Consider the following 10531-nt stretch of genomic DNA (forward strand, 5'->3'; position numbering starts at 1 on the left):
TAAGTAATCGACTAAAGTGTGTACTGGTGGCTGTCTGACTGGGCATGCTTTCATTGGTGTTCAGGGAAAAGGAGGCAGAGAGACAGAAGCCACTGAGTCTCTGATTTGTAGCCTCTTTTATGAACTAAAGTAACTGAGCAACTTTAATTAAATTACGCAAATTCAAATGCAGTAAACTAAGAACCATCTTGTTAAACTGCTAATTTATTAATAGGTAGTTTCACTGCTGCCCACACGGAAGAGAAGAACTAAATAAGGGTATTTTTTAAAATTATTTTATTAGCCAACAATAGGCTATTTATTATCTCTAAAAGGCATTGATGATTTAGATAAATGCACCCGGCACTAGGCCTGTATCTGTGTCCATTATCCACACTCTGTAGTTTCCACCATACGGTGCAGTTTCCATAGAGCAGCCTAGAACTCCCAGGGGGGTCGGCTCTGGGTATCACTAACAGACGGCGCATCCCTCACTGTCTGTATTGACTCAGTTGAAAATCAAAAGTAACACCCTGTTTCAGGGGCTTGGAAACCGGGCAGTGAGTGTGTCACTGCTGCTTCATTGGAGCCAGCAGGATGTCCAAATGAAATCAACACCCAGAAGTATTGGAGTCAACAGCAGGATCATGTCCAACAGAGAGCGACGCCCCTGCTACTCTGCTCTCATCAGCACCACCCTGATAGCCCCCTCATGGAATTTGTCAAGTTGCAAGAATGCTAACAAGAACAATGGCGGAAGTTCTGTATAGATTATAAGACTCAACAAAACAATAGCTCTATATTTGTGTGATTTCAGCAATGCCTATTATTTTCAGTTGCCTTTTTTCCTTTAATTTTAATTATCAGTTATCTCCAAATTCTGACACTGGCTCCGTCTAGCAACATCCTTCTTGACATGCATCGATGCTTATTTATTTTTTTAATTTATTTTTTAAAGAGCTACCGGAAGCGTGTTTGGCACGCTGCTGCAACTTGACGATCGTGCAGCCTCCCTCTCAGGCTCCACTCTCCCTCAGGATGACTGGGAGTGACGCAGGGCAGACGGAAAAAACTGGGGCTCGAGGAGAAGGACGGCGGTGAAGCAAGGGCTGTAGCTTTATTTATTACAAGTCTCATGCCTGACGACCTGCCTGCACAGAGGTTATGAGAATCAGCTGTATGCAAGATTTTCTGTGACAACAGACAATTAATAGCGAGGAATCATCAAGTCATCCTTGGGGCAGATCAGTTTGGATACACTCCCAGGTAGGCTTCATCATGCCTGGTTATGGCTGCTACTACAGACTGATGAAGTGCTTGCTTTATTTTAATAAATGATTATTTTTTAATTTGAGTCAATCGTTACAGGGAGACTAAGAATTGACTTGCACAATTTGCTAAGGTGAAGGAAGGCTGATGTCTTCCTTCACCTTAGCAAATTCTTTAAGCTAGACAGTCACGATTCCTTGCCACTGTTATCAGATAGGTTCTCCTATATTAACACGGGGCTTGTTTCTTTTTAGGTAACATCGATTCCTGTTTGTGCACATGGGAAAGTAGCCTAGTCATTCATTTTTCTTGCTGAACACCGAGTTGTAAGTCGCATTTAGTGTATTTGGACCCCTCCTCTCTCATTTCAACAAATCTCCACCATGAACTACCTGCGTCGACGACTCTCGGACAGCAATTTCATGTCCAACCTACCCAATGGCTACATGACCGACCTCCAACGCCCCGATCCGCCGCAGCAAAGCCCCGCAGTGTCACCCGGGCCGTCGGAGAGGCGCCAGTCCACCAGCCAGCAGCAGCAGCAGCAGCAGCAGCAATCTGGAGGTGGAGGCTCCGGCTTCTTCTCATCCATTTCCAACGCTGTCAAACAGACCACAGCTGCTGCGGCTGCGACCTTATCGGAGGCAGCGGACCGGGCAGGAGTCTCCAGCAGTGCCAAGATCCTCCTGGTCATCGACGACCAGCAGACTGACTGGTAAGAGCGGTGCGCACTGGCAGCACGCTGCCTCGTCTAGACAGGAAAGTGTTCCGGACCGTGGGCTGCAGTGGCCTAAGATCTAGAAGGTCATATGATTCATCCGGTGTTGAGAGGTATCCTTTCATCACGTGAAACCGTCGGTGGGATGCTCGCTCAGATCAGAAGCACCTTGCTGATGTGTTTGTGCGCCGGCAGTGCCATGGCAAAGGCGCAACAAACTGAAGGCAGAGAAGCCATTTTCATTTGACGATCAGCTTTTTCTTCTGATCAGTTCGTGCTGCAATCTGCTGTTAAATCGCCTGAAATTATGCAAGTGCACCGTGTGTGTGTGCGCGCACGTTCATGGCAGCATGAATATGTAGATAACCTATTTTCAAATAAAGGGTCTGTAAGTGCACAAGAAAAACGACTACAGTCGAGCCTCTTTGCGCACATTATGCGATATGATTAGAGCTTTTTCCACAAGTCGTTAAAACGTTGCACTCTTAGGTGATAACAAAGTAAGAAACCATTATCAAATCAAAAACTCTTAAGACAGGGTTGATATTCACATAAACGGAAACTATCCTATCTTGTTGCGACACCAGTAGATATATTTGTAAGCAGGATTGTTTTCCATTGATGTCATGAGGTTATTTTGTGCATCTGACAAATTTTCAATGACCATGAATGCTCTCAGTTTCAAAATGTGCTGCTACTCCTGGAGAAATGCCAGCAAATTTTAAATGACATGCATTTAAAAATAATATAATAATCACATTCATATGTGTTTTTGGATGCAAAAATTCAACTTGTTTTAAATTCAGGGTGAAGGTCTTCAGAGGAAGGAAGATCCATGGAGAATTTGACATCAAGGTAGAACAGGTAGGTTTTATGTATGTAGCTCTTTACTTGCAAAATAAAGACAATTGGTCTTGTTAAAAGAAATCAGTACTCCAGTATTCCCTGTGGTCTCTCTTGACATTTGATTAATAGAAAAAATATTTTGTCTGCTGTTTAAAACTTGTGTCTAATCCCATAAACAGACCAATAACCTATTTGGTAAATTTGTGAGTAGAAATGTGTAGCCTTATATTTATTAAGTGTTAGTCAGTGGCCATTTGTGATGACATTTTAAGAGAAGAGAAGCCCATAAACATTTTAAAGTTGCCTCAGGCATTTTAGTCTCCTCCTATTTTTGTCTCTACCTCATTTTGTACTGCCATTTCTTTCTCATGTGGCCTCTTAACAGGAAGAGCACATTTCAGACAAGCCTGATATTATAATATTATAATTGCATCTTGTTCTACTTGACCACCTGCTATGATCATCATCGCTATGATTTTTGAAGTGTTTATTAGGGACTGACCTTGACACTGTCCTTTCAGGCAGAGTTCTCTGAAATCAACCTGGTGGCCAATGCCACAGGCACCTACAATGTGAACATTGATGCAATTAGGAGCGGCCATAAAGTTACTAAGTAAGTTCCCTGCAAAATGATTTCTTGTTTGGAAAAAAAAACTGCAACGCTGTTACAAATATGAGTGTCTGGCTGAACATCCACTGCACCCTGACTCCAATAAATCACAACTGACTTGTTGTTTTTTTGCAGTGCAGTTAAATATTTTGCTCATGTCCCCTGAACCAGATCCTTTAAGCCAGACTTTGTGCTGATCAGACAGCATGCTTTCAGCATGGACAAGAATGGAGACCACCGGAACATAGTGATTGGACTGCAGTACGCTGGATTGCCAAGTGTGAACTCTTTGCACTCTCTCTACAATTTCTGTGACAAACCCTGGGTGGTAAGTAGCATTTAAGCAAGGTATTCATTTAAAACCAACTCACACTGACTTCAGTGACATAGACATACTATGCAGCACACTATGTGTGTTTCAGTTTGCTCAGATGTCTAGGCTCCACAAGCAGCTGGGCTCAGAGGAGTTCCCTCTGATTGAGCAGGTTTACTATCCAAACCACAAGGAAATGGTGAGTTTTGCCCTCTGCCGTTCCTCCTCTTTCTTTTTCACTTGTTTTAATGCGTGTTCGCTTTAAACAACCATTCAAGACAAGACATACACACACGCACGTAGACTTACACATACACAAAAATCCCTCTGAACGGGTCACATGTCAGGGGTGTAATTCACCTCCATGTCAATATTCAATCCTGTGTAACAGCTGAGGCCACTCAGATTTTCTGAGCATCGACTTCGGGGTTTTTTTGTAACTGGTAGAGGATGTGTTTGATTTTTGGAGTGCTAAGTCAGTGTCACTACAGTTAAACTGAGATGGGTTGCTGCAGAGCAGTCATTTCCATCCCTGCTGTCACAGCCTGACAGCACTGTGCTGGCTTTCAAGCCATCAATACCAATCATAATATTTGCATGGATGAAGGAGGGCTACACTGTGGCCCTGCTGTTTGATCGAAACTGATGAAGTAATTGGTCTTTTAATCACTAGAGTACTGTGGGGAAGTTCATTTATAACTGTGTTAATGTTCTTGTTGCAGATTACTTCCCCTCGATTTCCTGTAGTGGTAAAGATGGGCCATGCTCACTCAGGGATGGGAAAGGTAACACTGGAGTACTCAAGCAGTTTCTTAATTCTATATGAACACCATTATATGTCATTATATTTATATTTTCACTCTTGCTACCCTAGGTGAAAGTGGACAATCAGTATGATTTTCAAGATATTGCTAGTGTTGTGGCACTGACCAAGACTTATGCCACATCTGAGCCATTTATTGATGCAAAGTATGATGTGCGCATTCAGAAGATTGGTAGCAATTACAAGGCTTACATGTGAGTGAAACTGGCGTTCACCCCTTCTCAGTTCCAATCATGAAAATAAAAAAGTGAAAAATGGTAAACATCTTTATTCTAATAAACAGGAGGACATCCATTTCTGGCAACTGGAAAACTAATACTGGCTCATCTATGCTTGAGCAGGTGGCCATGTCAGACAAGTAAGAGCACATAATTGAAAATGAAATCAAATTGTAAATCAAATAACATCTCACTGTACTTTAATAGCTCTGATTAATGTGTCACTGCAGGTACAGAATGTGGGTGGATTCTTGTTCAGACATCTTTGGAGGGCTGGACATCTGTGCTGTAGAGGCGCTACATGGTAAAGATGGCAAGGACTACATTATAGAGGTACTACAAGACAATATAATGATGTCGACGTTTTTCTGCGATCTTAAGGGGAGTCCACTAATTGCATCAAGTTGTGGTGTTTTAAAGGTTGATGACTGTTCAATGCCACTGATTGGAGACCAGCAGGATGAAGATCGTGTTCATATTGCAGAACTAGTGGTTTCCAAAATGAACCAGACTGTTCCACGCACTTCAAGCTCTTCCACAGTCCGTGCAGGACAGCCAGCACAGGTACTCAAACAACAGACATGCTACAGCACACGCTGACCTTTGCTTATCTTCTCCAATTTTATTAGTAACATACTATAAGTACCCGGGCAACATGGTGGCATGGTGGTTAGCACTGTTGCCTCACAGCAAGAAGGTCTGGGTTCAAATCTATCTTGGCTGGGGCCTTTCTGTGTGGAGTTTTCATGTTCTCCCTCTGTCTGTGTGGTTTTCTCTGGGTACTCTGGTTTCCACCCACAGGCCAACAGTTAGTGGGGTTAAGTTAATTGGTGATTCTAAATCCCCCCATAGGTGTCAATGTGAGTGTGAATGGTTGTCTGTCTCTCTGTGTAAGCCCTGCGACAGGCTGGCGACCTGTACAGGGTGTACCCTGTATCTTGCCCTATGAAGGCTGGGATAGGCTGGATACTATAAGTATATTAGTAGGCATAAAATTCTTTAAGAAACAAGAAAAACCAAGACTTCAAATACCAATACGATGAACTTCAAGGCAGCAGAATCTGGATCATGTTTTTTTTTTTACATGTCATGTTTATAAGTTATATAACCAAATTATAATTAAAAAAAGTAATGGACCAAGCATGGACCCCTGGGGAACTCCAAATCTGAGCTGGTCACATTAGAGAAACCATGAGATAACAACCTGAAATGGACCACAAGAACCAGGAGGAGTCAGACATTCTGCACAGGCATCATTAGAACGTCAAAAATGTTATAAACATGGATCATGTTGTGGCAGAACATTTTTCTGAAGAAATTAAGAGAAATGTGAAATATTTTTGAATATCATTTTCTATGATTAGCCTTCTGAGAAACGTCATTTTTGCTTTGAATTTATTTTTACCCCTTTAACTTGTAGAAAGCAGCGTCTCCTCAGCCAGTCTCACAGCCGAAAGTCCCACAGTCTCAACAACGTCCTTCACCACAGGGTAAGAATTGGGCCTTTTTTAACTATCTATCTATCTATCTATCTATCTATCTATCTATCTATCTATCTATCTATCTATCTATCTATCTATCTATCTATCTATCTATCTATCTATCTATCTATCTATCTATCTATCTATCTATCTATCTATCTATCTATCTATCTATCTATCTATCTATCTAATAATTTGAATGTGATTCTTCTTCTTCTTTTGTTTACCACCCATAGGTGGACCTCAGCAAAGCCCCCCAACTCAGCAGCGTCCACAGCCTCAAGGTCAACCTCCTTCACAGACCCAGCAATCTGCTGCCAGCCCTGCCACTGGTGACCCCAGTAGCCAGGCTAAGGCAAGCCAAGGGCCTGCAACTCAAGGCCAGAGACCTACATCTGGTCAGGGCTCTCCTCAACGAAGCCAAGGAGGATCACCTCAAGCTCAGAGGCAGCAGTCTGTATCACAGCAGCAGAAACCCTCTGCAGGCCAAAAACCTCCTGGTGGTCAGCCACAGCAGCAGAGGCCTGCCCACCCCCCTAGGCAGCAGTCACAGGGCGGGACACAGCAACAGAGGGCTCCTGGCCAGCAAGGTCGACCTGGAGCACCCACCACCCAGCAGCCACGCCCTGCTGCTCAGGGCCAGGGGGGCCCAGGAGGACGACCCCCTCTGCAACAAAAGCCTCAGCCTCCACAGAAGCCTAGTCAGGACAGCCCAGCTATGGGAGGCTCTCCACAGCTAAAGTAAGTAGTTGTGATTGATAAATGGGATCAGTTTCATCTCATCTTTCAAGCAGTAGATCCCTTCTTTTTGCCTGCACTGTGACATGCATGCCACATGGGAAGTCTATTTTATGGCAAATGATCCCCCTGAATGTGCATGGTTTAGGGATTCTTACATTTTCAGTCCTTCAGCAGCACGTTCACATAACATAACATTTCAAAGTCTCTGAAAAGAGTGTGATGCATTATAACAGGTGGAAGCCATAATGAATCTAACACATTCGGTCACAGTCCATTCTGCTTTAAATCAGTAGTCAGGGATGGAAAGAAAAATATAAACTACAACTGATATACCAAAATACATTTTATTTGCTATAAAGTGCTGGGATTTGGTGAACCAATTATTGGTAGAAATATCAAATTGGACAATACTATTGTCCGTATTGTCATATTTAACTTTTTTAACTTTGTTTGCATATCTAGTTTGTGCTCATATAACTTAGAATACACAGCAAACAAGCTGTCAGTGCCTATAGCTTAAGACTTCTTCATTGAACCTGCTCTATGCAAATGGCAGTCTTAAAAGGGTCAGGTTTGTAAATGAGAACTGGTTGAGAACATTTTACCTGTTTTTTTTTAAAAAAAAGCACAGATTCAGATGGCAAGAATTTCATATTTAATATACCTGTGGAACTAATGCATCAGCTGGCAGGGTGAGGCTAGCTTGTCACGTATGGCGATTGGGAACAAGATTTTTTGGACATTAGCAAAACATTCACTGTCAAGTCAAAAGCACAAGTTGTCCTATTTCAGGTCAGTGTGAGATTCTGCTGCTGCTTAGCTGCTCTCCTCTGCTCTCTGTTTCACCATGAGTTCACACTCTACTCCTTCTTTACTCCACTCTGTGGAAGTCTCAGTGAAACAGACACATGGAGTGGAGCAGACACATGCGCAATGAAGGAAAGAAGATACAAATTGAGATGACATTACTAGAGTTGATGTCACTATAAGTGCAATAAAAACTTACCAACAACTGTTAAGTGTTGAAGGACCTACCTATTGTCCAATGTTCTCCAGACAGTGTGGATTTTTTGATAACTTTTTTCTCCCCTCTGACCCACCTGACTAGCAAGGCCTTAGTATCAGGGAATTTTTGAATATATTTGAAAGATTTTTTTTAGGCATGCTCCACAAATGTTAAGCTGGCTAATGTGTCTTATTATCTTACTGCTTCTGTCTCTCTTCTACTTATCCTGTTCAGGGTCACGGGGGGTTCAGCTGTCATAGAGTGAGAGGCAGGGTACACCCTGTACAGGTTGCCAGCCTGTCACAGGGCTAACACACTCACATTCACACCTATGGGCAATTTTAGAATCACTAATTAATCCAATCCCAGTAGCTGCATGTCTTTGGACTTTGGGAAGAAACCAGAGTACCCAGAGAAAACCCACGCAAACACGGGGAGAACATGCAAACACCACACAGAAAGGCCTGGGCCAAGGAGGATTCGAACCCTTACTTTGAGGCAACAGTGCTAACCACCACGCCACCACGCTGCCCCTGTCTTCCCACATTCAGCCAATATTTACGTACATATACAATAAGCTTAAATCGTTCATGCCTTCATGTGGACAAGGTTAACCATGATTCAGTGGTCTCTACCTGCTTTAGCTTGCGCTACTTCTTATTCCTAGTAGTAGAAGTAGAAATGCATTCTGCAGTGTGTCTCTCTTTGCTCTTATAAGCAACACAGTGAGTCTGCACAGACGTACTGACAGCTGCACCTATGCAGCTCTAATGTTCCATCTGTGCCACACAGTATGCGTTATTTCAGGTCAATGGTGCTGTGTTAACAGAACGCAACCTAAACAGTTCACAAAATCAGGATTACATAATCCTGATTTTGGATTTAGTCTTTGAGTTTGTTTGTGCTCTCTTGACAATGAGGCATATACACTCTTATCGTCAATTGCACACAAAAAACATGCATAACTTTGCTTTCCAGAAAAGTCATTCACTATTCATATCATATTCAAAGCTAACTTGAAATGATAAGGTAATACTGAATGACCCTAGGAAACGAATGCGCTTCATCATTGTTTACTGAGCCTTTTCTCTCCTGTCTCTCTCTTTCTCTTCCTGTCTTGCCTTGCACCAGTCTATTCATTCCATGGGTTTGCTGCATGACTTTAATAGCCTCTCCTTCTCCTTTATTGCCATTTTCCTCTCTTTATAGCAAGTCCCAGTCTCTTACCAATACCTTCAACATTCCAGAAACCCCAGCGCCACGAGCCAGCCTTAGCCAGGATGAAGTGAAGGCTGAAACCATACGCAATCTACGCAAATCTTTTGCCAGTCTCTTCTCAGACTGAGATGGCATAAGCCCCTCTTCCCTCTCCTCCTGAAAGAAAAAGGGACAGGCAAACTGAAGGACAGACCCCTTCTTCCCCCACCGAACAAGGACCAACTTGGATGCCATCTTCAATTCATGTACACTGAGCCTGATATGAAAATGTACACACTTGATAGCCACTGCCTACATGGTTACACTCTTTTAAAATGAACAAAACGTAGAATACAGTTAGGCACTGATGTCTTAAACATTCCCTGCCTTGCCTCAAGCTTAAGTGATCATACTCAAACTGTTTGTACACCACACAAAAGCCTGTATATGCATGAATACAAAACAAAACAATATTGCTCTTAATTGTTTGTTTGTGCTGTAAATTCATTGTGGCAGTTAAGTTCAAGTAAATTGAGGGACTGTATGAAAGTTATTGGGAAAGGGAGGATTGCCAAATCTAATATGGTATTTTATAAATTAAAAAAAAATGCAAGGCCCTTCCTAGTTTTATTATCCCCTGTTGTCTAAAAGTCGTATATTTATGGCACAGTGGAATTATATGTTAAGAAAAATTACAAAACCACCCTATGCTCTCCAAAAAAAAAAAAAATGTTATCTCACTCTTCTACTCCTTGCAAAATGAAAAACATCCTCCCTTCTTTCCTTATTCCCTAATAGTTTTTTTTACAGTGCCCAATTAACTACAGCTGCACAAAAGAGGATGTCCAGTGTTTGCAAATGCTAGATCTGTTCAAGCTGTTGATCGCTCATGGTGATGTCTTAGCTGCATGTCAACAGGAGGCAGTGGTTGCATTTCCCGACCCCCGACTTTGGCGCTTGTAATTGTGTCGTCACATGTAGTTAAATTAGCTAGTAATAGAGTAGTTGATGTTGTGAGTATGTCGTGGCTCCCGATTTTCTTCCTTTTTGTTTTTTTGGGTTTTTTTTTTTTTTTTTTTGCAGAAGAACAAAAACCCAGCAGCTCTTTAACTTGAAAGCATGCCTTACACAGACAAGAGCGTCAAATCAAATGGAGCTGTCTCAGGGATGTCCAGTTGATTGTGACACTTGTGTGTGGGTGAGGGTCTTCCATTGCAGTCTTATAGTGGTTGTTTACAAAAAAAATTAAGGGAAAGCATGCATTTTAATGAGCTAGAATGTTTTATTATTTCAAACACATTTGCACACAGAAAATATATACATATATATA

At 42.2% G+C, this 10531-nt stretch overlaps 1 protein-coding gene across 2 annotated transcripts; it reads left to right on the forward strand.

Annotated features, from left to right (window-relative positions):
* Positions 1–1013: 1013 nt before the first annotated feature.
* On the forward strand, positions 1014–9510 carry syn1 (synapsin I). 2 transcript variants are annotated; one of them, XM_030737460.1, is made up of 14 exons: positions 1014–1245; positions 1503–1963; positions 2773–2830; positions 3334–3425; positions 3594–3750; positions 3845–3934; positions 4458–4520; positions 4610–4752; positions 4842–4916; positions 5007–5109; positions 5197–5340; positions 6197–6266; positions 6494–6998; positions 9252–9510. In XM_030737460.1, exons 2-14 carry the CDS (start codon positions 1632–1634, stop codon positions 9277–9279), a joined length of 1860 nt encoding a protein of 619 aa, XP_030593320.1. In that variant the 5' UTR covers positions 1014–1245; positions 1503–1631; the 3' UTR covers positions 9280–9510. The 2 variants fall into 2 exon arrangements, with proteins under 2 accessions (XP_030593320.1, XP_030593319.1); XM_030737459.1 differs by having other exon boundaries at positions 1015–1245; positions 9214–9510.
* The last annotated feature ends 1021 nt before the right edge of the window (positions 9511–10531 follow it).

The sequence above is a fragment of the Archocentrus centrarchus genome, chromosome 9 (genome assembly GCF_007364275.1).
Source record: "Archocentrus centrarchus isolate MPI-CPG fArcCen1 chromosome 9, fArcCen1, whole genome shotgun sequence".
Classification (NCBI taxonomy): domain Eukaryota; kingdom Metazoa; phylum Chordata; class Actinopteri; order Cichliformes; family Cichlidae; genus Archocentrus; species Archocentrus centrarchus.

Excerpts from the sequence above, each read along its gene's own strand:
- syn1 (XM_030737459.1), top strand. The coding sequence starts at position 1,632 with ATGAACTACCTGCGTCGACGACTCTCGGACAGCAATTTCATGTCCAAC. Across the intron at positions 2,831-3,333 it reads TTGACATCAAGGTAGAACAG|GCAGAGTTCTCTGAAATCAA; the intron begins GTAGGTTTTATG and ends CTGTCCTTTCAG. Across the intron at positions 6,267-6,493 it reads ACAACGTCCTTCACCACAGG|GTGGACCTCAGCAAAGCCCC; the intron begins GTAAGAATTGGG and ends TACCACCCATAG.